General features: G+C 41.0%; 1 protein-coding gene across 5 annotated transcripts; it reads right to left on the bottom strand.

Moving 5' to 3' along the window:
* Nucleotides 1-1,114: 1,114 nt before the first annotated feature.
* MATCAP2 (microtubule associated tyrosine carboxypeptidase 2) lies at nt 1,115-27,608 on the bottom strand. 5 transcript variants are annotated; one of them, XM_040085095.1, is made up of 7 exons: nt 27,518-27,608; nt 19,973-20,640; nt 12,610-12,753; nt 10,367-10,499; nt 8,863-9,168; nt 8,215-8,312; nt 1,115-4,256 (listed from the first exon to the last, which is right to left on the bottom strand). In XM_040085095.1, exons 1-7 carry the CDS (start codon nt 27,540-27,542, stop codon nt 4,095-4,097), a joined length of 1,536 nt encoding a protein of 511 aa, XP_039941029.1. In that variant the 5' UTR covers nt 27,543-27,608; the 3' UTR covers nt 1,115-4,094. The 5 variants fall into 5 exon arrangements, with proteins under 5 accessions (XP_039941029.1, XP_039941037.1, XP_039941063.1 ...); XM_040085103.1 differs by lacking the exons at nt 19,973-20,640; nt 27,518-27,608 and adding an exon at nt 15,258-15,389; XM_040085129.1 differs by lacking the exons at nt 19,973-20,640; nt 27,518-27,608 and adding an exon at nt 15,120-15,189.

Here is a 27,608-nt window from a genome sequence, read left to right as displayed (position 1 = left end):
TACTAGTCCCTTAAAAAACCAAATTGAACAGACCAAGGAAATAAATAACAGAAAAACCCCAAACAAAAGAATTGTTCCAGCTGTTTCCTTTTGCCTTTCTCTTGGCTTAGACAAGGTCTCTCTCAACTCCCATTGACTCATGGTTTGCCAGATTTCCATCCTGGTTTCCAGAATAAACGATTTCCATCTTTCCCTGCTTTCAGAGAACCTTGGTGCTTAAGCTGCTCCTCGAGCTGCTGGCAGGGCGTCCAGCTTCATAAGCCTGGCACTTGAGTGCTGCGAAAAAACTTTCAGAGCTGCATTGATCCTGCAGCTCACCTGTAACAAATGCGAGATTTATTCAGTACTGGAATACACCTGCCCACTGATGGGTGACTGTCGTGTTTCACCCTGCTGAAGCCGTAGAAGCAGTATGTGGGATGCACGGAGCAAGGGAGAACAGAAGTGGTTTGGGAACCTATGAAAGAAATGGATTTCAGGCCACGGTTTCCAAACTTTCTGGCGAGGGAAAGGGAATATGCTATGATAACGCTTAGCAGCCTTGCAAGGCAAATTAGCAACTGACTTTTAAAATATTTCCATTAAAAAGAACCCACAACCCTTGAATGTTATCCTTACTTATACATGAGGGAGCTGAGCCATAAGGAGATGATGGGACTCCCTGGAGATAAGTAAGCACGTTTTATAATGTGAGAGGGGATGGGGAGCGCTGGAATGAAGCAGCATGGGATGGGGGAACTTTGGGGGGTGGATCAAAGTGTTAAAGTGGAACATTTGGAGTTGCCATTTCCCATATGGATGGTGCTGAGAATTGCATTGCAGCAAAGAGGCTCCAACGCTGCTTCAGACCATATCCTAGAAAATAGAAGGATAATTTCCTCATGAGCAGCCAGGCCTTCTGACTGAGCAGGGAGAGTCATACCCAGTGTAAGACTTCAACAGGCCCTTTGTGACTCCAACCCCAAGTGATGTTTTTGAAAACAGAGTAAGAAAGGCACCTCTCCCACACACAACATAAGATGTCCAAGTTGCTATAGAGCTGAGACCATTGGAGAGAGTAAACCTCTCACACAACATGATGTAACACTTCAGTACTCTCATCTCTTTCATTATTTTGTCTTTATTTGTAAAAGTTGTATAAAATGCCTTTCAAAATCAGTCTGGAGAAACCGGGAGGCTTTTCCAATGCCAACCAGGTTTCTGTATAGGAATAACATAGCAAGACATAGATACACAGCAAAGCAACCAAGCCAGGCCGCCAGGAAAGGCTGCCAACACAGCACTGACACCATGACACTGTGCAGTGACGTGAGCTCACTGCTGCTCACCACTGCTCACCACTGCTGTCCACACACTCTATCACAGAACTTCAGTATCACAACTCAGTAACCAGCCTCTTCACAGTGAAAAACAAAAAATTCAGGAAAATTTACAAAAGCTACACTTCAAAATTTGAAACGCTTTTACAAAGGAGGAATGACACATCTGATGCCAAAACCAGAAGCTGACAGCTTCACCTATTGCTACATATTGATACTGACTACTTCCAGACTCCAAACTTTGCACCCGGCAAATCTGTTTCAAGAATAATGAAGAATGGAAGTTTAATGGCACCTACTGCTTTGCAAAAAAGGTGTTGCAGGTCTTCAAGTAAAGCAAAAAGGCCTGTAGTAGTGTTTAGGGCTACAGAGTGGTAAAAGAGTCAGGCCTGCAGGCGTGGCATTTTGTGGCAAAAGTGTGACTAGCACAGCCTCCTGGTTTTGAGGACACATTATGCACATGCCCTTAGAGTATAAGACGCTACTACTGTGGGAGGAGGAAAATCCCTTTGCTTACATAGAAGTCATGGGAGAAAAGCAGGGAACTCTCCCGTCAGAATAAAATCAGTTCAGAATTGTTTCTTTCTTAAAGGACTGTCCCTTTTGCAAACCCCAGGGTCAGCAAAGTGAGCCGGATTTTTCCACGGTGTAGCTCAAATGATCTCTGCCCAGTTTACTCCAAAGACAGCTTTTGACTGCAATCCTTGGCTTGAACTCAGTCTCATGTGGCTTTCTTGCTGTTTCTGGCAAAGGAGCCAAAACCTGGAGCACGCGTGCGTGACTGAATGCAAATGGTCCTTGTCAGGCTGCTGCTACACCGTGTCTTCTCTGCACAGCTCTAAAACAAAGCTGGGCTGGCAAAGTCATAAGTGATCAAACTAGACAGCCTGAAGGAGGAGAGAAAACAGCATACAAGGGCTGAAAGACTTTCAGCTCCTGAACAATACTGACAACACGAAATTAAGGCTGCTGCAAGCAGTTCTCAGTCCCGGCTTTGAAAATAACTAAATTTAGTAAATTTATGCTTGTTGAACGCATTTTCTTTTTTGCAGCAGCCAGCCACTGCAAACAACCTGCAATAGTATCTGAAAGGCAGCTGCTTTTATGGGATTATTCACAAACCTTCTGACCTCTTAGCCAACCGTCACCTGCTCTTCACAGATTTTCCTATGGATCAGAAAATGTGTTCTCAAGATTTGACAGTAATTTCTGGTAATGTCCTGGGTGTAAAAGAAGGTGGGAGAGTTATTGCATTTATTACACTAAAGAACAGGATAAGAGGGGAAGGATACTGTGGCTCAGGTCCATGCAAATGTGGTGTGGAGGAAATTTTAGCTCCATCTACTCACCTTATCCCATGCCAGGCCTGTTACCAGTGGGCAAAAGCACCAGGGTAAGAAAAGATAGAAGCCCTGTCCAAGGCTCCCACTAGTTTCTGCCCAGCCTCTCTGACCACAGCTGCTTCCCAGGAGTTCAGAGGAGCCCCTGTAAAATTCTGTCTTCTAAAACAAAAGTCTTTGTCAGAATGCTTATGTACTTTGCCTCACCAATTCCGTAATAGTCCACAATCAGAAAATGTAGTTTATGTAATAAGTCCTCTTGCATCATCTAAGTTATTCATCATGTGTCTAGAGAAAGCTCTTTGCTGTAAGAAGCTTTCTGTCTTTCATCCTGAATATAGCACCAGCAGTTAAAACAGAGGTAAAGTTGCTTCAGAATGGTGCAGCACTTCTGTTGGAACACAGGAATAGGGCACTTGGGAGTTGTCTTCTCTCCCCCAGTCACATCTTGTTCCTGTAATAAGTTCTGCAAGCTCAAGCTTACTGTAGTGTGGGGGTACTGCTCAAAAATGTGACCTGATCCTCTGTAGGCTCAGGTGACCCGACAAAGAAGTGAGTGTTGTCAGCTGTACTGGATCGTGGCCCTGTGTTCCTGAATTTATTTAGAACCATAGGTCATGAAATCACAGTTTTGCTCGATCCTCCTTCCAAAACACCGCCATGCTAAATTTCTTAGACATGCTATGCTTGTCCTCAAAGGAGGGAGGCCCTTCCCAGAATTCAGCTTCCTGAAACATGTACTATACACATAAAGATGTAGAATGGTGTAACTTTTTGAGAAAATGAAGGGGAAAGCTTTGCTACCCACTTACAGTCATTAAAACAGCACTACCTACCCTTTCTCTCTTTCTTACACCATAATCATCTCACTAAAAAAAGACAAAAAACCCTGAAACTTTTCGTAATGTTACAGACTTTGATCCTGTGGCACAAAGACCTGCTTCTGTGCACTGTTTTTAAACTTTCTGTTTTCATTGCAATGATGACTAAATGGGAAAGTTATGCAGACAGCAATGCAGCATAATCTACAGCAGTTCTATTGCTATGAACCGTGACAGCTATGACCAAAGATAAGGCAAACAAAAGTGAACTAAGGGGGAATTTCTCCTCTGTCTCCTTTCTTCCACCTCTTAACCTGGGTAGGAAAAGGCAATATATTATAAGAGACAGCACAGAGCACTATACCAAGCATACAAAACAGCTCAGATGATTTGACAGATCACTGCAGACGAATTTCTAAGCCAAATTTTACAAAAGTGCACATTCCCTTTAAAAAAGAATCAGTATACAATCACAATGCAAGAGGACATAAAGGGCATTTTTCTGAATTCCACATATTCTGGCCATTCTTCCCTCCCATCCCTCATAAGTCCCTTTTTGCAAGCTCTGGGAAGTCCAATTCTACATCCTCACACAGTAAGTGAATGGAGGTCTGTTAATTTATGAGATCCTGGAGCTCCTCATCAGTCAGCTCATTGACTTCCATGATCTTTTTCAAGTGTTCCATGTACCGGGCGTGGTCTTGCAAAAAGTGTGGCACCCTCATGTTCTCAATCACAGCTAATCCTTTCAGGCGATCCACATCCTCATATGAGATCTGTAAGGAAGGACATGGGTCAATTTAGCAATACAGACCCATTGCTTCTCTGCTGCTGCTATAAATTCTCTCCTGTAGATGAGAAAATATTTCAGAGCAGGGGAATTTAAAATTTTGGAGAAGCGTTTGAAAACATGAGCAACTGTGTGCTTCAGTGGAAGATGAAAAAGAAGTATAAATTTAGCAAATGCCTTCGTAATTCCTGATTCTGCTTTTGAGACAATCAGTAAATAGATTTGTAGGAATGTGAATGAGAAACATCTACAGTAGCTGCAGGAACCCAGAAGGAAATGATGGAGCACATGTGAGTCCTGGAATACGTTCTCAACAAGGCAGAAATTTTTACGTGAGAATGGGAAAAAACACTGTGCAAAAGACTAAGGAACTAAAAAGGGAGGGCAGGACAGGCATGGCACAGGAAACAGTTTGGGAAATGCATGGTGCCAGCTGACCTGAACTGTGCTGTTTCATTTTCACTAGTAAATGTGCTTATGCAAAGCTGAATTAAAAATGCACCTGTAGTAACTGACCCTGTAGTTCATGCTGTCATGAACCATCCCTAAGCATCTCAATTTTAGGTTTTTGTTTTCACCATAGAATAGCAGAGCGGAGACTGGGTTTGCCTCATGGCTTTAGAGCCTTCTGGGTATTGGTGCTGAGCTCTCATTTTGCAATTCTTACAGGACCCGGAAGCTTTTTCCCCTAAGGAAACTGGAAAGTCTTATGATTCTAAGAGCTAGGACTTCTAATCACAGTGGCTCAAGATGCTGTGAATGATAGTCCAGAAAGGATGAACGCTTTGGCTGGGCACAGGCTGCCATGGAAGGACAGACCTGGACTCCTTGGGCAGCTGTCCAGTGTGATGAGATCTGTGTGGTTGTCACTTTGTCTCCAAGCTATGTGCTCTGGGCACCCTGCAGACAGCAGCATATGCACTGGCAAAGCCCACAGCCTTGCTGTGCTTATTAACTGGCACATCCTATTTTTTCACAGGAGGTTTGTGCCAGGTAGCTTGAGAGGAGCCTGCTCCGTCCAACCTTTTTGCCCCATGTTTCCTCTAAGGAGCTGAGCCCTGCACAGTTTGCTTCCCCTGGAAGCAGCCTGCCCTCTTGGGAGGCCATGGTTTCTACTCAGCAGCCATTAAAGTGCACATGAAGGATTCACCAGTGTGAAAGGGGCATGGAAGGGCTTTCTGGAAAGACAGGACAGTGTAATCCAGATTGCTAAACTGGATCCATAGAGACAGGTACATATCTCAGTAATGATAATTGGAACAAAGTCCACAGAGAGAATCAATTTGCATCTGAGTACACAAGTGTGCTCTTCTAATTGCAAGGACAAGATGCACCCAATTAAGAAAATGAACAGACACCCATGCTCAGGTTTATTCAAGTCACTAAGATACTACTGTTTGAACATCATGTGGCATTACACCTAATTAACTTATTTAGAAGTGGATACAGAGGAGCTCTACAAAACCACAGCATCTCCCAGTACGGAGACACAGCACCACATGCAATTCTACATATTTTCCTGCCTAAAGAAAGAGAAAGGATCCTCCTCCCCACATATTTATGTTCAGAGGTTTCTGTTACTGCTGCAAACAAGAAACATGTATCTATAATCTGCGATATGGTTTGAATGGGACGCATTTCCCCAGTCTTTGAAATTGCTAAAAAATTACCAAAATTGCCATCCTGAGGAGATCAAAAACATTAATCCCATCCTATGGTGGAAACAGGCTGTCTTCCTTACCATATGTTATTAGTCATGGCACTAGATAAAAAAGACTGAGGCTAAAACAGGCTTACTTACGCTCTTTGATATGTGCTCATGAGTTTCTTGGGAAACACAACAGTACGTGATATTTTGCTGCTTTTACTTTTTCAAACTCTGGTAGTTATGCTATACTCAAGTGCACCAAATATCTGCATTCTATTTCTCTTCAGCAATATTTGCATGCAATTACCACACAAATATTTTGCAGTGCTTCCTGTATTTGATTTTTTCCTGCGAAGTTTTAAAACTGCTCCTTTTAAGAAGCACCTTTTCTCAGGTTTCAAGTGTTTTCGTTAGTCACTTCTAGGTATGTTGAACAGCTTGCATGTATCCACAACACACTCTTCTACACTGCTAGTAATGTCAGAAGCAACAGGAAGGCAGGACCTGGAAAATGTGCCAAGCTTAATGCTGCCTTTGGAACAACCTGATCCTCCCATTCCACCCTAAAAAACAAATTCCCCTTTTAAAGTGGTGATAAACCACTAGGCTAGATCCCAATACAAATTTTATGTAAAATTTTATTTTCTCTTTCATGAGAAGATACAGAGATATTGGAGTGGGCCCAGTGAAGGGTCACCAAGACGATTAAGGCACTGGAGCATTTCTCCTGTGAGGAAAGGCTGAGAGAGCTGGAACTGTTTAGCCTGGAGAAAAGCAAGCTCACGGGAATCACCAGTGTGTACAAACACAGCACACACCGGCAGGGCAAGAGGCAGTGGGCACCAGCTAAATTGCGCAAAATTCCATCTGAACAAAAACCACTTTTGTACAATGAAGGTGGAAAAACATTGGCACAGGCCACCCAGAGGGGTTGTGGAGTTACCATTAGTGGAGATATTCAAAGCCCAACTGGACATGGTCCAGGGCAAACTGCTCTAGTTGACACTCCCTAAGCATGGAAGTTGGACTAGATGATGTTGAGAGATCTCTGCAGACCTCAACTAATCTGTGATGCGGAGAGCAGACATTGCTCTGATATATAAATTTCCAGCTTGACTGCAGATGTCTGAAGCTAAAACATTCAGAATACATTTTAAGATCCCTTGATTTTAAAAGTTGTAAAGTCAAGCACTTATAAATAATCATAGTGCTAGAAATTAATTGCTTGTAGACTCTTAATGTAGGTGCCATGCAGTGTGGATCATAGTGGAATCTATAATTTTATGAAGAATGACTTAATGTGTTTTTCAAGTGGCCTGACAACCTGCAGACTCCCTGAAGAGAGACAGGCATAAAGCAGAAAAGGAACTGTGTACTCAGTGGTTTAGCAGGTGGAAGCTGTGTGGAGTTAAGCAGGCTTAAAACAAAAGGAAATTTCAGAGAGAAAGTTGCAGACTTACCTGACAGCGTGATTTTATTTTCAAAGCTTCCTAACTGGTTCAGTTACCTAAATAGCTCTTGCTTATCATTAAGGATGTTTCTAACAGTAAAGGGAAAACTTAATTGTGGACCAAAACCCACTATCATAATGTGCCCCTTCCTTTTACCACCCATTGATTGCTAAGTGGGCAGAAATGTTGGTATACGAGCTCTAAATTCAAGCTCAAGTCAATTTGACTCTCTGTTTATGTGAGTATGAACCATGCTTAATGAACTGTAAAAGCTTAGCAACCCAATGATTTGGTTCAGGAAGGGTGACAAAATTTCTGCATTTCTTAGGATGATTTGAGAACAAACAAGCCATGACAGTTAGAATGGCCCCAAAATTCATTCACATTCTGTGAATGTAGAAATACCATTATTCAAGGGAAAAAAACCCAAAACCCTAATTTTTGAAAAACACCTGCCATGAGTGAGGGAACTTTGAGAAGAAATACTGTTTGTGGTGGAAGGGGGCTGCATGAACGTCAAACGGCTCATTTTGTTTTCTGCTACGACCACTGCCTTATCTAGTACCTGTCTTGTTTGGCCAAGGCAGTCTGTTGTACTGCAAGTCAGGTAGTACCCCATTAAGGGAGGAAAGTCTGAGAAATATGACCATAAAAATCTTAATCTGATAAGTGAAGAATGAGGACAAGCTGGTAGAAATTTTTTGGACCTCAACTTGCACAGTGTAAGGTGCTGTACAGAGCAGAGAATTCTAGACCACAGTAAAAGCACCATGACTCATAGCTCGTTACAGGCAGGCTTGCTGAAATGATGAAACTGTACCCTTGGGAATAATGAGTTCAGTCACCTTTCCAAGGGCTGTCAGAAGATGGAAATCAATGGACTCCCTGTATCTCAGGATTCGGAGGATGCCATCCAAGTACACCTGGTCCTTATTGAAACAGCCTGAAAGGAATGGAGATACATTGCACTCTTATCAGTGTTTGGTCAAAGCACATTCTCAGAAGCCATTATGAGCAGAACAATTTTATTTTTAAAAAATAGTGAGCAGAACAATTTTATTTTTAAAAACTAGATATTTATATCCCTGACTTTGAAAACCTTTCCAAAAACTAGCTAGAAGGCAAAACCCACTAGCCAGAAAAAGAAATCAAACATAGAAGATACGGCCTGTGAATACCCAAAGGCAACATTACATCTGTAGAAAGCAGGTCAAACTCTGAGTATGAATTCTTTCAAAGTTTTGCATTTACGTTTCACTTCCACTAAAAAAAAAAAATCCTTTACTGATTCAGCTTGAAGGTCTCACTCATGAGCATTTTCAGCCTTCAGCCTTGTTTTCCACAGCAGAATTCCTGAGACCCCATTTCGGAAAGTGTGAAGTCCAGTTTCTTCCTTTTGCAAAGGTTTTACTGCGTGTCATGATTAAGGAGCTCTGCGTATGTTCTGAAAACCTCCCTGAAGTACAAAACGAGAACACAAATGGGGAACTCACCTGGTTGTGAAGTGTCAGTCCACCCTCTCTTGGCCCGCACGCAGTAATCCCACCTAGTATTGGGGTCCTCGACAAATTTCCCTACATCGTGGAAAAGCTGACTGAAGGACATTTGGCTGGCCTGGTACACTGTGTAATACAGCAAGGCAGCTCTCCAAAGAAAAGGGTCTTTGCGGAACAGGACGCTGTGAATACTGGCTAGCCCCTCTTCTGTGGGGTTGATTGGTTTTAACCCATGTTTTCTACGTCCATTACGGTTGCACCAAGGCTGGCTGTTGTTGTTAAAACCCCGAAAGTAATGCGTTCCTGTAGGAAAAAAAAAAATAATAAAAGGACTTAGTGGCATTGAGAACAGTGGCATCCAATGATAAACAAAACATTATAAAATATATAAAATTTCAGAATTCTGAGCTGGTAGGACTGGGCACTGGGAAAAGCGATGACATTAGCTTTATCTACAACAGAGAATTTTGTCAGAGATATATACACCATGCAAATATTCACCTGCTGACTGCAAGTGAAATTCCTGAAAAATGCTTAAAGAACGCAACTATCAGGAGGACTTGACTTTCTAAATCTGTTAAAAGGAATTTTCGGAAGCCTTACAAGCTGAATTGTCCCTGGCATAGGCTAGGCATTGTAGAGAACAGCAGGAAGGAAAATCAAAGTAAAAGGGCAGAAATGTTGCCTCCTGAAGGTGATTAAATAGCACTACTGCAGCCTTGGAAGATGCTACATCCCTTAAAATGCGAGTAACAGTGGTTCTAGGCAATTGCCAGGCTTATTCTTCAGTTGATATTCAGGCACTATCCAAGTTTATCAATTTTTTATGTACTTAGTTGAAACAGATGCACTGAAAAATTAGTAGAAATTTTCCACAGGGCTGGGCCAACCTTGTGTAATGCAAAACCACAGCAATTTTACACCAGTTTAGGGATCACTGGGTAAATTCTTCATACCTAAAGCATGCCTATATTTGCAAGCAGTGTAGCGTGACAGGAGCAGGTTTGTAAAGTGACATGGCTGGAGCAGAGGTTGAACAGCCACATTTTGTTTCCCCTTTTTTTTTTTTAACTCCAGAGTAGTTAAAAAAATTGCTCTCCTGAGCAAAATGTCCCTGAGCACTGACAGCACAGAAGGTATGCCCTGGAGCAGAGCCTCTGGGCTAGTGTCACCTGAAAGGATTAGTCTTTGCCTGCTTCAAGATTCCTTTGGCATGTGAACTTCAGTGCAGTAAGTGGGACTAGCTGGTAGGCTTACTTCAAAAGCTTGCTCTGGACCTGACCTAAAGTGCTTATGTCCATGGACCCTAGGAAACCTTTTACTGCATGCTGCAGTGATAAAAAGGTTTCTCCTTCCCTTTAGCATATCTCCAGCACAGGCTCTTTGGATAGGGGTGTTCCCACTTTCTGTATCTGTCCAGTGCCTGGCCCATCAGTGTGCAGTAAGTAAGAATGCATGCAAGTACTCCCCTTTGCCTGCAGAAGGGATGTCATGCTCATACCAATTTCGTGTCTCAGCATCCCCTCCAGCCAGTGCTCTCGCGCGGTGGAGACATTGATGGTGAGAGTGGGGCGGCCGTTCACCACGGTCATGGAGGCTCGGGACAGCAGGTCCTCCGTGAGATGGACCACAATCTGAAGAGGAGAGAGTTCAGGTAGAACTGAAAGAGCTCTCTTCCCCTCCTGTTCTTGCTTTTTCCTCTGGCCCTTCCATTATTTGATTTCTCTTTAGTCCCTTGCCCTTCACAACTCTGTCTTGCGATCAGCAATGACCTGAGAGAGCCACCTGAATGAGTTTATCCTACTCACCTGTGCTATTGACAGAACCTCAGACCTTATGGGGTGAGTGAGGGTGAAGAGAAACCAACATGAGACTGAAAAATTTAGTATGGTAACACTGACTAGACTCAGAGGGTAGGGAGCAATTGCATGCACAATAAATTAGAGAAAATTCCAGTTTTTGAAATGTGTTGAATTATCTTAGTATTACTGAGAACTGGAAAATACTAGATAAGAACACATTAACTCACTATGTATCTATATAATTAGCTGTCTGAAAGCATTTCAGCTGCAATTCTAAAGAAACTTGAATGAGAGAGGGAAGTTCTGTGTTCTTTTTCTCCTGTTAAATAATGCAGACTTGAAATACTGGAATACTGGTATTGTTTTGTTTCATACTGCAAAATAGTTCTCGCTTTCCTGTTCTCTCTTGGAAAACTGGTAATCAAAACAAAAATTGGCAGAGAAGGAAACTAACACCTATTGATACATTTTATTATTTGACTTCAAAAAGCCTTTTTAAACAAGTGAGTGAGAGGGAAAAGTGAAATTCTTTGTTGAAGATTAAGCACCTTTCCCTCTTCATGTAAAGCCTAAAGAAACAGTACTGCTCAGAAGAGTACAAGGGAGACTACTTTAAAGAAAGATTAATTTTTTACTATCCAAAAAAAAGGACCCAGGGATCAAATGCATGAATATAACACTTCTCTGTCCTCAAACCTCACCATTCAGCTTCAAGTTCAACAGCAAATGGTCAGTCCCATAAAACTTGCATTTAAGAGGCAGAAAAAATAGGTAAATTCCAAAGCATTTAGACTTAAAGGTGCAACTTAGCTTTATTAATGTGTCTTCAGCTGGAGAGAGTATTTTCATATTTTAGACCATCCTAAGCATGATGAATTAAACCTATTTTCACAGAAGAAGTGAGGCATTTCATTAAGAAGGACATGGGTTGCTAGATGAGGATGTAGGATCCAGCTGCCATGAAATCAAATCAAGCCAAAAATGAAGTGGGAGATAATAACACAGGAAAAGACAAAACATGCAATTTTTTTCTGCTTGCTCTAAACTGGAGTTTATTAATCCCACTCCTAGAAACATAGGTAAAATCTGGTTATCAGTGTCAAATGATAGTCTCACAAAAATGTGTGATGAGTTTAGCAGTTTCTTGTAATAATATTATGTTACCAATTAAACCTAGTTTCTGGGAAATTAATTTTTGTCTCATGATTCCAGACTCCTCTTGCTCACTGCCCGTGATACCATCCAAGTCTTTGACTCTGTCATCTGGTGGTTTCATTTGGATTGATTCCTTTTTTATACATTCAATTTCAGCTGACTTTTCCAAGGATTTCATGTAGCTTCATCAAACTGGTCTCCTAAAATTCTGAATATAGAAAATAAGTCTTTTTCACAGGGCCCTAAAAAATTAGATGGTTAAAGCCGGGGAAAAAACAGCACTCAAACCAACTCAACACGTTCCTTCAGACATTTTTATTCACTTATGTCACTTTCATTTGTGTTGCTTCTTATAAATCACTCTCTTGGGCTGCTGCTTATTTTTCTTGGCCTTTTCTTAACTCTTTCCTTTGGTGTAAATAATTTGATACAGGAGAACAGATGGCAGAACTGATGAATAAATGGAAATGTGCTGGTCTCCAAGTAGCTGAAAAAAGGAGGGAAGGAAGGGTGTCGCTCTTGGGTACTCCCAAAAGAAGAGAATTTAAGAACAAGCGCATATGAGTCAGGAAACGGGCTCAGAGAGATGACTGAAGGGTTCAAAATGCCTTTGTGTCGTTTCAATTGTTCAAACATTTGACTGGGCTTAGCCACGAGAAAAGTATGATGTAAGGAATATTCCTGTAATTATGGAGAAAAGACCTCCCAGATGGTCTCCTGGGTCCATCCCCGTGTAATGTCTAAGGTCCACATAAGTGTTTCTTTCCTGATTCAGTGCAGGACTTACCTCACCAAGACAGCCTTCTTTCACCATGTACTTCCTGACGTGATTCCAGATGCGACTTTTGGTCAGCAAGCTGCCTCCAGTGGCCTGTTCAAATTTTTCATAGCTTCCATATTTCTGCAATGTCCGCTTCATAATATTAATGGACTATAAAATGAAAAAGCATAGCAAATATCAGTGTAGTAAGATCCCCGTGCCAGACTGATGCTTGTATTATCTCTCTCCATCTCAATCTCTCTTTTTTTCTTCGTTTAAAATTCTTCTTTTCTTAACTCACTAGCAGTCACAAAAAGGCTGTACCCATTTAACACATGCTGACATGCTCTGCAATGAATTTATACCATCTTCAGGTGTACATTAATGCCAAAGTACTGAAAAAACATTCTGATAACTCAGACCCACACACATCAGTGTGATGATTAGATGATTATCAGTCTAGTGAAATAATACCCATTTTCACTTTAATTTTGGCAGTGTTGTACAACTGCCTTGTAAAACAGACGTAAGAGGTCTCCAGGACATTTGCAGTTTGACAGCATGTTTCTTTTAATGTTTTTTTTCCAAAGAATTTGAAAAAGATCAACTATTACTGTCATTTCATTTCTTGGCATTTTCTAATTTAGGAACACGGAACCATGATTAAGCAGATGTGTAACTATAATTTTAACAATAATACTTCTACCAAAAATGTCTCCTTACAATGAAATCCCTTGTACCATGGGTGTCTGTGTGAGAAAGGAGGAGAGAGAGCAGGAACTTTTATCTACAGAACTTTCATTTAAACTTTTCAATTAAACAACAGTACTTCTTTACAACCCCTAAAAATGAAGGCCTATTTCATGAGAAGAATAGAGTGCCATCAACAATTCTCCTAGGAATTGCTGCTAGGAGAAATCTCTTGTAGGTGCAAAGCTTAGTACGATGCCCATAACCATGATCTGAACTATGCATATTGAAGATTTTATTGGTGGAGTGTGAAATGCTCATCCCCAGTAATCTGCTTTCAAATCTGTCATTTCACACCCTTGAAAGAAAATGCGGTATGGAACAACTTCTTTCCTAGCAACAGTCCAGCTACAGGGAATAGCTTTTTGTCATACTTGATAACAAAAGCTCCTGACACTACCTTAAAAAATTAATGTTCTTGCTAAGAAAATACCACTAACAATAAAGGTGAAAATCTAGCAGACTGAACCTCTTTTTACATTATATATTTATTTCCATTCAGGAACACATTTGTCTCCAGGTATGTAATTCTGACATTGGCAGATTGACTGATTTGCCATAGAATTTGGATTATTTTTTTATCTCTCACAGCTACCAACAATCCTTCTCCAATGTTTTTCAAGTTGAAACTAAGCAACCATGAGTAATTGCTACTGAATCCCATAAATGACAGCTAGACATATTCTTAAAGTCTAATAGCCCTTTGATGAGGGAAATGTCACTTACCTGAATGCCAAGGAAATATTGCACCTTATGTTCAGTATTTTTTGTCTTGTATATTTTTCCAACCCCTCTTTTCCCCCCTTTTTAAAATTACCTATGAATTTTATCTTCCAAAAACATTGTCTGTTTTATAATTTTTTCTGTGTCTGCACATGCTGAGGCATTTGCCTGTCTTATATAAAATCCTTGGTTAAAAGAGTAACCTAAATATTCTCACCCTTTTCCTAGGAATTTTATTCTCAGCCGGCAGCCTGAACAATTCATGATAACAGTTCTTCAGTCTCCTTCGCCAAGTGCCAGATCCTTAAGATATTTATGTCACCTGCTAGTTGTTTGGTATATCAGGTTTCTCTGAACAATTAATTAACTTTATTTGTTCACTCTGGAAGAAGTCATCTCTCAATCAATCATCTAGCATGAAATTCGTCTTCACAACCTGTTGATATTAAATTTCAATTCAATCTATAAGACTAAACACTAAGTACCCATTTAAATTCTTAAATTCTAGGTTGCCGAAGTTCATTTGAAATGAAATCCCAGAGGACTCTCTGACGTTAGCTGGAGTGCAAGCATTTTCTAAAACCACCTCATCACAACAAAGAGCGAGAAAACAAGCACTGATCACATCAAACCTCCTGTTTGGCTGTAACAGCAAACTCCCTAGAGCTGAGACCTCCATGCTACAGGAGGCAGCATGATTTTGGGAGTCAGGAGACCCAGGTTCTAGCTCTTCCTGCCTGCAGGCACCTTCCTGGCCTGTTGAAGATTTTCCTAAATGCTGTGAGACACTTGAATCAACAGCACAATACAAACAGCAGGTTTTCAGACACAGGTCCTCCTGAAGAAACACAGACCCACTTCAGCCTCTCCTATCTCAACCTGACAGAGTTCACAGCTTCAAGGGAAACTTCTTTATGTGCCACGCTAGGCACTCACATCCTGGCATTCCATCCACATCCAGATAGGTGTTGCAAGTTTGAACTCCTGCATACTGAGAAAGTCATTTAGCTTAGGCCTCTTCATTGCTGAACAGATATTCAGAAATTACTAAGAAGGGTGCTCACCCCTATCACCTTCTCTCTTGACTCTGTTTCAAGCGAAACAGAAAAAAATCCCGAAAATTCTTTCCACGCGGGCAGGTGTGGCTGGAAGCACCAAAACAACAGAGAGAGCCATCACACACAGACACACTGCACACAAACCTCTGGGGAGTGGCAGATGGCCCCGACACTGAGACAGACGAACCCCATCCCCAGTGATGTTCCTGGTTTGGACACTTCTTGCCACAACCACTCCCATTGGGGGTGGTTCCTGAGGGGAAAAGGTTTGGGAAATGTTTGGTTTCCAGGCGCTGACTACAACACCAAGCCCTTAATCTGGGATTCTGCACCTGCCTCCGAGGTGAGATGACTCAATCAGGTGTTGCGAGAACTTGCTGGGAAAGGGGAAAATCCAGACCAGCATGCCAGCTGCTGCAGCATCCAACTGTGAGCTTATTTTCCAGCCTCCAGGCCAGCAGAACACTGGCACTGTTGCAGTTCCTAAGGCCAAACTGTACACTCTTCAGCAACAAGTGAAAAAATGGAAGAACTATGTGGCTCTACCAGGTTACTGGTTAGGAATTATAATTCCTGTTTATTTTCAATATTACCTAAAAATGTCTGCTTATTCCTCTGATCACTACCAAAAGAAGCAGCAATCCCAAGACAAGCCCCCTTGCACAGCAAACTCTACAGATGCTCAAGAAAGCAATGACACATAAGCACTAACAAGAGCAAAATAAGGCTGTTTATTTGACTGGTTTAGGTTATGGTGCTGTTGGCTTTTTAAAACAAATTACTTACAGCCAAGTAAGTCTCTGAATCCCAAGTCACCCATGTGCAGCAACACAGCTCAGTGCTTGAGTTATTGTAGAAATATGTACTGATAAGACTTCTTATGAGTAGTGTGAGGCGAGCAAGTCAGAGAAGAGATTTGTAATAGAGACAAGGTAGACAAACCATTGCTCTTCTTCCTGCATAACTTATCTGTTGTGGGGAAAAGCTTCCAAGGTGCATCATTAGCTAACACTTAGTACAGGCTGAGTTTGTTAGTCTGATCAACAGCCGTAAAATGGTGGCTGTTTGATTCAAGAGGAACAGAGGGAGGAAGGTTAAGTGTAGATTTTTGAGGCTAGTTCCCTCCGGCTGTAGTATTTTGGGTTTTATTCAGTGTTTAGAGGGGCTTTTCTTTTGCATACTTGTTCTTAGTAATATAAAGGTCACATTTAAGTAATTTAAAGCTGGTAGAAATATATTTAATTAAAAACTTTTAAATTACTTTGTAAAGAACTTGAAGTATACACTCACTGGGTTTTTGTATGAGACTGTGTTCTGAAGTGAAGCTATCTTCCTACTGTGGTATCACCAGAAGTGATCTATTAGTCTCTTCTAGGGGAAGAGAGACTGTTTGTGTCAGACCCTGAGAACCTGTGCCACTAGGATGGCATGATATGCTTTGTGTTATGTATTAACACACCTTATCTATAAATCTCAGTTAACAAGGGAATTTGTTACTAGTGGAGAATGATGTGTTTTACAATTAAGTGTTTGTTACAGGCAGTGTCATGTTCTTGAATCTTCCACATGCCTAAGCTGTGACATCACTTGGACACAGCAAAGGATTGCTCAGTGTTGAATGCCATGTTGTTTAGCCTTCCAGCTCCACCTAAATTTTTTCCCAGCATCTGATAAATTTGCTAATTGTAGGCTACTTTTATTATTGCCTTAAAAGGTGTCACACAAACACTTGCAATGTGGTATAACTGGTTTATTTATCTGAGCAAAAATAACAAACACTTTGAATGCTAAGAAATTTCACAATGAGGGATAAGCAGTTTGAGGCAGAAAACTTGCAGAGCCTAGAGCTGCTGCAGTGACCTTGAAACACTGTGGTAAGAGAGTTAACTTCTGTAATATCAGATAGGATAACCAATGTGAAGAGTGCAAATCTGCATGCTATTTTCTATTCTCCAATTTACTTCCCTAAAGGCACCATATAATGTGAATCATGAAAAAGCCTTATTATGAAGAAAATATGATTAAGTAGGAAGAGATAAACAAACAGAACACAGTACGAGAACAAATACATTAAAATTAGCATTTTTCAACTGCATTAGTAACTCAAAAATATTTTCTCTGTGTCTGTGAAAAGTCAATCAGTAAAAGTGTTGGGCTGTGCCCAAGGTTTAAAAGCTTTGATTTAGAAGAGGCATGGGGTAAAGTGCGTGCTCACAAGCCTGTGTGTTTCCCACTGCAGCAATGCTAGAATAATGATTTGCAAATCTTCAGTGCCCCTTGCCTTTAAGAAAATAAATAAATGGGGCAGAGTGTGATTTGCCTTCCAGACATATTTCAGTAATGCTATATTAACCAATTTCATAGACATGCACAAATGCAGAAAAGGCAATAAGAAAACACAATCTGTTTTAATGCCCTAGCAGGCTATGCACAGCTGTGGGTAAAAAGATTTTTGACATGACTGAAAAATTCTCTAAAATTCTGAAATATCAGGTTTTGAGCTCATTTCACTTAAGCCCCCTATAAAAATGGTGGGCTCAATCAGTAAGAGCTGACTTTATGGGCTTTTTACTCATAAAAGACCATGAGCTGAGAGTATGAGCTTTTTACTCATAAAAGAGCAAGCAAGTGTAAGCTGCCATGAGCACCTTTCGTAGAAAAAAAACCAGGAATGACTCTGTTCACAGTTACCAAGGCTTTCTAAAATAAGTGGAGCAATAACCAGAAGCCAAATATGCTTTAAAAAAAACCCCAACAAAACTGAATAGAACCTTCTTGTAGCAAAAAGTATGACTACACACAGTTGTGTGTTTACTGCAAGACCCAGCTCTTGATACTGTACTTTTTTTGCAACTGAAGTCATCCTTTCTGACCTTAACTTCCTGTAAGATACCTACGTGTTTCTTCTGACAAGTAAAATCTGTGTGGAGAAAAAAAAATAGCAATGAGGAAAAGCAAGTACTCCTACAATACTTGCTGATTAAAATTTTGATTAATGCTGCTTTTTCTGGATAGTAAATTTGCATGAAATTACATTGAAATTCGCGTGGAGATGAAAATTTCCAAAGCTAGTTGTAGATAAAAGAGGGAGAGTGACACCTGCTGGGCTTGGAGCCGTGTTAAAGCTGCAGGTTTGGGCATTTTTAAGTGCAAGGTATTTCTTTCTGGTATTTTTAGGAGCTTTTGAATACATGCTTTTCTAGTGACTCAAACTAAATCTTGTGAAACAATTTACATCTTCCATGTCTGAAATATCATTCTTCCTTGAATATTAAATCCTTTACTGCCTTTTATAAAGTTGTTACAGAGCCTTTATTTTCCCATACTTTTTATGGACAGGGAAAGAGGTAGAGTTACAAATCAAAATAATACTGAGGAATCATTTGTTATTAAAATATTCAGTATTTAGGCTTGGGGGTTTTGTTAAAAGAAGGGTAAACCAAAGACAGGCTTGCTCCAGAAAATCATCATGCATAAAAGGACTTTTAAGGCTCTGCTAGCCCACACTAAAAAGGATAATTTGTACTGAATTTGGTTTGTCAAATCAGTAGCTGTTGATTTGCTGTCATCTATGTTGCTAATATAGCTAAAAAAAATCAAAGGAAAACCTCTTAAAAAGCTCTAGTCAAGGAGCAGTTTTATTTGGTGTCATTACAATTTAGTTCGTTGTTTGGAAGCATGAAAGAAGATTTTAAGAATAGAACAGCTGTTCCCTTTTCTCATAAAGAAAGTAAATTTTTAATGAAAACCCAAAAACTTAGTTGTTAAAATATACAGATATTTTCAATGTGAAAATTACATCAATACAATGATGTAATGGGTAATAACAGTTCTGTACATTCTTGGATTTAGAAAAAGTAAAAAAAAAAAATCAGTCTGTTCACAAGCCAGGGATCAGTTCATACAGTCCCTAGTCCTTTTAATTCATGTATCTTTTCCACCAGGAATTTTCATTTTAAGTGAAATATTCATATCACAAAGAAGCAGAACTCATGGAATGGCAGGATGTCTTCCCGATTTAAGTATCACCTGAAAACAGGAGTCTGTTTAGAAAAGGTTGTCAGACTTAAATAAGACCTAAACCATTTAAAAATAATAATAAAAAAATCTTCTAAACCATTTAAAAATAGCAAAAGCGGGAAGAATACTGCTTCTTCTACTGTACAGATAAGCATTGGGTTTTGCCACTTAGGTCAAAGTTGAAAGCAAGTCTTTTGTTGTTTAGGTTTTTTTGTATCTCAGGTAGGAAGCCAAGGCAGTTACACAGAAGGGGAATGTCTGTAGCTATGTTACCAGCGTGCATGCAACGAAAACCAAAAATTGTCTTCTTAAAATTTACCTCTCTCTGGAATGGAATTTGGCTGCTGCTTAATTGAGTCTAACGTATATTCAAATACCCTTTCAAAGTTGATTAAAACAAGGAACATCAACATACTCTTATCCAATAACGATGACCTCAATTAATTGCTATCCCCTCCCAATCCCTGTGTCACCAAGAGGATTGGCAGGATCTCTACGCTGCCTTATTCCTCTGCCTGTTGAGGCGCTGTATTTTTCCCGTACTGGACCCTGCTTCATCGCCTAAAAAACTTTCTTGCTTAAAATTATGTTTCATGTAAACCCATTTAGAAGGAACTGTTCCTTTATCCTTTAAAATCCTGTAAATTTTAGAAAGGTTTTATTCTTTTTTTAATAAATAAGGTTTTATTTCAGTTCTACTAGTGCGCTCTCACCTTCGATGCATTTTTCAAACGGCGGGGGAGAACAAGGAGAAATTACTTGCTACAAACGAAGCCAAATACCACGCAGGTGCAGGAAGAAATAACCATTGGAAACGGAGGGAGTAAAAGTAACTATACCTGCTTAAGAAATCTGTCGGATGCGTGGCTGTGCTTAGCCAACACATTTGGCAGAGCAGGGTTTTCATACTCAAACTGAGGATTGTAGGTGAAATCCGAGTCGAAAAACTTAACCTTCTCTTTCTCCACGTTGGACGGCTTGATCGCGGTCAGCAAGCAGAGCTTTTGGCCGGCGCCATCGCCTTCCTTCCCACGGCCTTTTGACGACTGGGATTGCTTCGGCTTCGTGAGACCGGGATGCCTTTTGGTTCTGCTCCTGGGCCGCGGTGGCGGGGCGGCGGCGCTGGGCGCGGCGCCGGGGGCCGGCCGGAGGCCGCAGCCCGCGGGGCCGGGGCCGGGGCCGGGCAGGGCCGGCTGCCCGGGCCCGCAGCAGCCCCCGCCCGGCGCCCTCACCCTGCGGGGCTCGCCGCCCCGCCAGCCGCAGCAGCACTTGGCGGCCCTCCTGTGCTTCTTGCGCTGGGCGGACGGCTGCTTCTGAGCGTGGTGCTTTTTGTCCTCTTTGCTCTGCAGAAGGACGTTGTAACTGCTGGTTCCCGTTGTGAAAATGTCCTTGAGGATGCCGGAAGGTGGATGCTGGAGGCTGTTTTCATTATTAATGTTCAGCTTATGTACTTCCAGACTCAGGACTGATTTCCTAGAAAGCTCTGTCTTTGGCCAGTGAAGTTTTTCTGCATTTGGGAATAAATAAATAAATAAATAAATAAATATTAATACTAATAATGAGGACAAACTTGATTTTCACACAGTGATAATAATCTTAAGGACTCAAAACTGCAACATAAAGGAAACACAAAATGTCTTAACTGCAGTCACATCACATTAATCCTGACTTCTACGCATAGGGAAGAACTGAGCGTGTATATTACTTTCGAACAACTAGACTGGGACTCGTAAGATCCAGCTAAACAAGCCTTTTATGCTTGCATCTCCATGCACAACTACACTGCTGGCAGCTAAGAACTTAGTTGTTTAAAAAAAGGCTCTGCAGAGCTTCACGGATGTTTACTTTAACATCAACATTGCTACAATAACAAATGTATAGTTTTGAGCTGGTTGATCTTTATCATGCAAGGAAGGCTTTCTGTAAGGATAAAGGATAACTTTAAAAATAGGGAACTGTATAGGAGCATGTGAGCAGTGTTTACAGTGAAGTCCCGCAGGGATCTGTGCTGCGATACAAGCAGTCTGGTGTGATCTCATCTGCAAAACCTGATTCATGGAATTTACTCTCAGAAAAGGGTGAGAACACCGGAAAGGGCCAGCCACTGTGAACATTTACAACAGCAGATGGAGAGTAATATATGTTTAAAAGACTTCAGTTTCACGTGTTCAGGCTTAGTACAGACAATACGCTATATTTAAAGAGGAGAGCGAGATCAGCTAGTTATACTCCTGAAAAGTCTTAAGACAACACTGAGTATTTCATCTAATCAAAGCTATTCTACAATAACAGCTGGCTTAAAAAAACACTTGAGAAGAAACATTGTACACTGAACTAAGTGCAAGATGCAAATAATGTTTCTTTAATGGCTGAATCCTCCTTTCTTGCTCTGACCCCTGGCATAGCCTTCGGGACAGACTGGTCCCTGGTGCAGAGCAGCTGCAGAGAAAAGTCACTGAGGATCAAAACTGAATTTAACATTTGTGCTAGCTTGTTAGAGAGAAGTGACCTCGCCTCACAAGCGGATGGTTCTAACCATCCCCTCCTGTCGACAACCAGTTCCTTCTAGAACATTAGGTGAGCTGAAACTACAGGAATAAATAAATTGTGCCACAGAGAAATGTTTCCTACTTCTATACCTAAACTAAAAGGATTCACATAAGAGGAGAGACATGGCTGAAGCATGATTAAAGCCTGCAAAAGGGATTTGAGCTTCATCCCAAAGTTATACGAGTTGAGCTATAATTACTTTACAAACAGTAATTATACCTGAATGTAACAGTAGCAAGAAATCATTAAATGCCTCCAAGGTGGAAAAAGAAACAACAGTGGCTGTATTTCAGTTTTATTTTCACAATAAAATTTGGTTTTGCTCCCAACATAAGCATCATGTCAATGTACTTCATGCTGTTGAACCTCTGCCCATTCCATATCAACCTGTGCTCCTCAGTTCTCCCAAACATCCTGTCCTAAAAAACAAAAAGACGAGAGGTCCTATCCGCAGGAACATATAATGGGTGATCTACAGCCTGGCTGTTTTCTCCACTGGAAAGAAGAGCATTTAGTTTCACTAAAGTATGTGTATCCATTTTTCCTCCATGGGAAGTTTGTGAATTCCCCTTCTACGCTTGGCACAGGAACGTGTTCCTTGGCATTCCTGTTCAAATTCTGTCAGATTGCTCTCATCACATACGTGACAACCTGCCTACATGGCTTATCTTGCTTTCCCATGAGCTGTCGTGGTGAGAAACCACAGATCCCCACCTCTAGGAGAACAACATCAAACTAAATACATAAAAGATATGCACTTTTTGGACAACAGAATAGGATGACCACTCTCATATTCTTGGGCAAGTATTTGAGATTGACTTCAGACAAACATTAACAATTACAGTATGAGAATCCTTACTTTTAAGAAGGGTAAGTGAAAATGAAGGTTTCCATAATGTCTGAACACATTAAATTTCTGAGCACATGACTTTGCTTAGGCAGACAAAATTGGAATTGGAAATTACACAGCTACTTCTTAAAATATAGACAAAGAAATAACATGCAACTAGAGGCAATAACATTTCACCTTCTCTACTAACCAGCTCTTAAGAGCCACAAAGAATGCAGAAGCCTTAAATTGCTGCCATAATGGAATAATTTGAGCTAATATCACACGCGTATCCAAGAAGTGATAAATGCAAAAGAAAAAATCACAGAAATTTAATTCAAGGAAACAACTCAAAATTACCTTAAACCACCGATTCCCTCCCTCACCCAACACCTGTGTCATTCTAACACCAAAAACTCATGACAGCAAGCTGTTAGAGGTACAGTTGGCCAGTAATAAATGCTTTTATATGTAGACAATTGCTGAATGCCGTAAATCAAAATTCTCCTGAAAGTGTCACAAATGCTGGTTGAGTGTTGAACATGCGCTGGCAGGTTTCACATGCACATGGCTGATATCAAAAATAGTTGTTCCCAATCTGTAGTTACTTTATAAGTGCAATCTCGTAGCAAAGTGATTTTTCAGCTGCCAAACAAAGTGTGGCTGTTATTCATTTTTTTCTGACTAAAGGATACTGTTCCACGCCTATTTGTGCTGGAAACCTAGAATCAACAGGTAATCCGGCTTATTTGAAATATTATAATAGGCAACAAAGCAGTTTTCACAGAAGTAATTTAACTGCTGTTCTAAAATTTTCTATAGGTCTTCTGAATATCATTACCAAATAAATTAGAAAATAATATTTGAGACTATGTCAAAATCATGTGGCGAAGCACCAATTTAAAATTCTTTCTCTAATACATTTGTTTAATCTATAACATATTTTAAACCCATATCTGTAAATCAGACAGCATCAACGAAACTGAGAATATACTGTCTTCTAGGAAACTTGTCTTACTGTATCCAAGAGTTTCCAATGATTAGCAACGCCTGGTGATTGAAAAAGAGCTATAGTATTCTGAATATAAAATTAATTCATTGCATAGCCTGTCTCCTGAAAACCTGCTTTGGTATTTCAAAAAGTACTGAGATACCATGCTGCTATAAAGTAGCCAGTTGGAATGGATTACCGACCCAGATTAGTTGCATGGATTGCTTAGCTGTGATTTCCAGCTTTTTAATTCTGTATACCATTGGACAGATGACAGGAGATTACTTCTAAAAAATCTGAAAAAGGAAAATTAAAAGCCACCATGCTATGGTGTAATGCTACCCTGCATTCCAGGATACAGATATCAGGCTACAGATCTCATAGGTTTTACCTTTTGTATCTCATCCACATATGCTGCATGTGTTCTGAGAAGTACAAATCTGAATTTCCTGACTTGACTTATTTCTAGTTTTGCAGTAGAAAACTGTCAAAGAACATATGCCCAGGGCTCCAGTTACCTTTGAGAACCTCTCTCATGTAACTTTTGTATAAGCATTCTTTGCATTGTCCCCACTTCCAAACACTCAACAGTCACAAAGCCACAAGTCCTTCAGCAATTAAAAAAAAAAAAACCCACCCAAACCCACAACAAAGCTCATATAGTCTCTTCCTAAAAGATTCTCCAGAATGTTTACTTCAATTTATTTATATCTTTTTCCTTTCTCCAACAACACATTAATAAAAACACGGTCCTAGAGACACCGGTGAAATATTACATGCAACTATCTGCCACAATTGGAGCGCAAGGTGATGGCAAGTGATAAGCAAGGAGGGGACAAGAAGGGCTGCCTGTCCCCATTTTGTCATAATTAGGGTACCAAAGAGCAGAAAACCCTCCTGTTGATGGCAACTCGGTCTGTCTTGGGCCAGAGTAGAGCTCTATCCCTCTTAAACGCTGCGGTGTTCAGCATCTGCTGTCCCATAAGCCAGACTAGCAGGGGAGCCAGCCAGCCAAAGGCAACTACCCCTGTGAGTCTAAAGAATCTCACAACAGGTTGTGCCCTAGCCAAAATCCCATCACTGTCAAGACATCAGTTGGAACTGGCAGTATTGGACTTACTCCATCCTGCAGACGCAAGTGTATTGTGTGTCATGGAACAATTCAAAATACCACAGGCCTGGTTTTGCAAATAGAGGAGTTTTACCTGTAATTTCCATTTATACACAGGTAGCTATTCAAGTGTCACAGCAGTACTGGAAGAACGGTGGAGTCCATGCGTGCTAACAGGGAACCACAAATTTCACGACAATTCTGCACTAATTAAACACTTCCCATGTATAAATTGCATCCCCATCACTAGCCTTGAACCTTGCACCACTGCAGACACTGCCTAATCTTGTCAGAGGTTATTTGCTAGAAAAAACGATAAATTTTTATGTTATATTCAGGAGCTGGGTTATATTATTGGTCTCTGTCCTTTAGAAACTGATGGATTGAGCTAACAAGTCAATAATATGCATAGTAAAATCCCAGTGTAAGCATCTTTCTAGCCTTTGGAGAGTGTTGTATAAATAATACCTTCCTCTAGGCTACAGGGCAGCTACTACCCAAGCAGCTTCTTAAGTACCTGTTCCATAGGTGGAGTGAGGTTAATGACAGGTATTTATGGCACGGATATCTCCATCTGGCCAGCCTTGCTCTAAAATAGCACAGAGATCCTGCAGTTTTTGAGCAGCTGTCACTCAGGGTATAGATGCACAATGAACAAATCCTGTCCAAACTGCAAGTGTCGCTAAGGTGCTTAGCAAACATTTTTGTGGAGCACTTCCTCCTGTCCTAGGGATGTAATGGCCTGAGCCACTAGTTTTGTTTTTCAGATTACCACTACCATGTTACAATATGTCTGAGTTCCCTTTTCCTCAAAATCAGAATCATTTCAAGGCTGACTTGAATTTCAGATTTATAGGAATGCAAATAACGTATGTGATCTGTCTACAAGCAATCGTTAAGTTTGAAAATGTGAGATGAGAAGGAACTACACACACGTGACAAGAAAGATTTTTCCTTTGATGCACTGTGCAAAGGTACAATTACGTTACAAAGAAATGTTTATCTCCAATATTCAGACAATTTGAACAGATTCACAACACCTTGTAGTTTATGGGCTCAAGACTGTATGGTTTCTGTGTGCAGAGGGCTATAGAAAGAATATTCTGCAAAAAAGCAGGCAACATAAAGTGTTGTATTAGAACCTGTAATGTTCCACAGCCTCTCAAAAACTACAGGCTTGTATTTGTGGCATAATAGAATCTGACCACAATCCCATAATTCTATTTCCTCACCACTGGAAACACCTTTAACGTTTAAAAACACTCCAGTTTTGAAAAGAGGCTGTCAGGCAACTTGAACTAGAATGTAACATGGTTTAGCAGCAGAATTAGGCAACGAGTTTCTGTAAAAACACTGACATTGAGTTACTTTCTATTTTCACAAGCATCTTAGTTATTAACTAGAGCCTGTATGATATTGGGAACTTTTACATTTAATCTAAAACTCTTTATTCCCCCAAAATATCCACCTATTTATTTTTGTCCTGTAAAAGTGTTACCTGTCATCCAGCTTTTAATTCTGAGCTTCAAAACCAAGGGCAGGTTTCAGCTATCGGCCAACTTGTATATCTGATTCATTAGCTGCCAGTGTTTGTAAGTAACTGCTTTTTTAGGGCTGATTGGCAGTTTGGATCTTCTTCTTTAAAATGACATTGCTATTTGAGATGTAGTCTTTCTACCTTTTTTTTTAAAAAAAAAAAAAAAAAAAAAAAGGTATGCAATGACTTGCAAGCAGTTTCCTGCACATTTACTTCTATAATGAAATACAGTATTATGTAACTGACTCCAAATTCAGGCCCTTCAAATTAAATTACATGGGCACAGTAATAATCAGTAAAAGTGAAGACTTGGCTCTAATGAAATCAAGCAACAAACTCCCACCGATGTAATAAACTCAGGATATAATCACAAAACACTGATTTATAGGCAGACCTGCACAGGATGAAACTCTCATCCAAGCAGGTCTCTGGTTTGTTCTACTGCAGCACAGGTGCAGTCAGAAATATTTGATGGAGGGATATGGACTCAAAATAACTATTTTTCACAAAATCTCATCCTTTAAGATTGCAGTGGCTATTGCACATCTCCAGGGACGCTCTGATTGATCCCATGAATTTTATTTCTGTTCCCATTATCAGAAGTAACACTCTAGCCATATCCATGCACAGATGGAACAGCATATCAATTATGCAGAGGAAGAGTAGCTGTAAGAGATCTTAGTTATGATTGCAAGGGTATTGAATGAGGGCACACTAAGACACCTCCAGCAGATTTCTTGTAGCTAGACTTCCCCATGGAAAAGTAACATTGGCTGGAGCAGCTGAAGTAATGACACATGAAAGGATGTCAAATTTAAACAACGAAAGCACCTGTTTTCAAGCAGCAACTGTACTGGAGGTTTTCCTGCCTTCCACATATACGAAGCACAGAAGATAGCAATATTGCAAGGCACCAAGTACCTGTCTATATTGCCGTTATATAGTCATAATACAGGCTTTTATACACGCATACTATAAGGATTTGTTAACTTCTCCGAGAACACAGCAAAGGGTAGAGCCAAAGCGTGTAGGACAACAGATACAATCAGGAATAGTTTTATTGCCACTCTTGCTTGCATGGTCTGTCCCTCGCTCCAGCCGAGCGGGTGTCACCCCCGCACTCGCCCGTGTCCCGGGGCAGGGTCAGGTCAGGACCCGCAGGTGACACGCTCACTCCCCATTCACCGAGGGGGCTCCTGCTCCTGGAGCCAGGCAGGTGTGGAGCCCCTTCCCCCGTCCCCAGGGACCAGGTGACACCCTCGGCGCCGCCCGGGCGATGCTTCCCCGCTCGGCAGGGAAGAGCTGGCGGCCCGCCGGCTGCCCCGGGCGCGGCGGGGACCGCGCCGCCCCCGCTCCCGCTCCTCACCGGTGACACAGATGGACTCCAGCATGGTGCTCCGCCGGGCAGCGCGCAGCTCCGCTCCGCCCCGCCGGCTGCCCCCTGCGCGACGGGCTCC

This window comes from Hirundo rustica, chromosome 1, assembly GCF_015227805.2.
Source record: "Hirundo rustica isolate bHirRus1 chromosome 1, bHirRus1.pri.v3, whole genome shotgun sequence".
Classification (NCBI taxonomy): Eukaryota; Metazoa; Chordata; class Aves; order Passeriformes; family Hirundinidae; genus Hirundo; species Hirundo rustica.
Note: the sequence above shows the minus strand (reverse complement) of the source record. Positions and strands in the feature narration are given on the sequence as shown.

What these genes read in the sequence shown, in the direction of transcription:
- MATCAP2 (XM_040085095.1), bottom strand. Translation starts at nt 27,542, where the DNA reads ATGCTGGAGTCCATCTGTGTCACCG. An exon ending in AAGAAGGCTGTCTTGGTGAG is followed by an intron (nt 10,500 to 12,609) that starts GTAAGTCCTGCA and finishes TCTCCTCTTCAG; the next exon opens with ATTGTGGTCCATCTCACGGA. An exon ending in GATGCTGAGACACGAAATTG is followed by an intron (nt 9,169 to 10,366) that starts GTATGAGCATGA and finishes TTTTTCCTACAG; the next exon opens with GAACGCATTACTTTCGGGGT.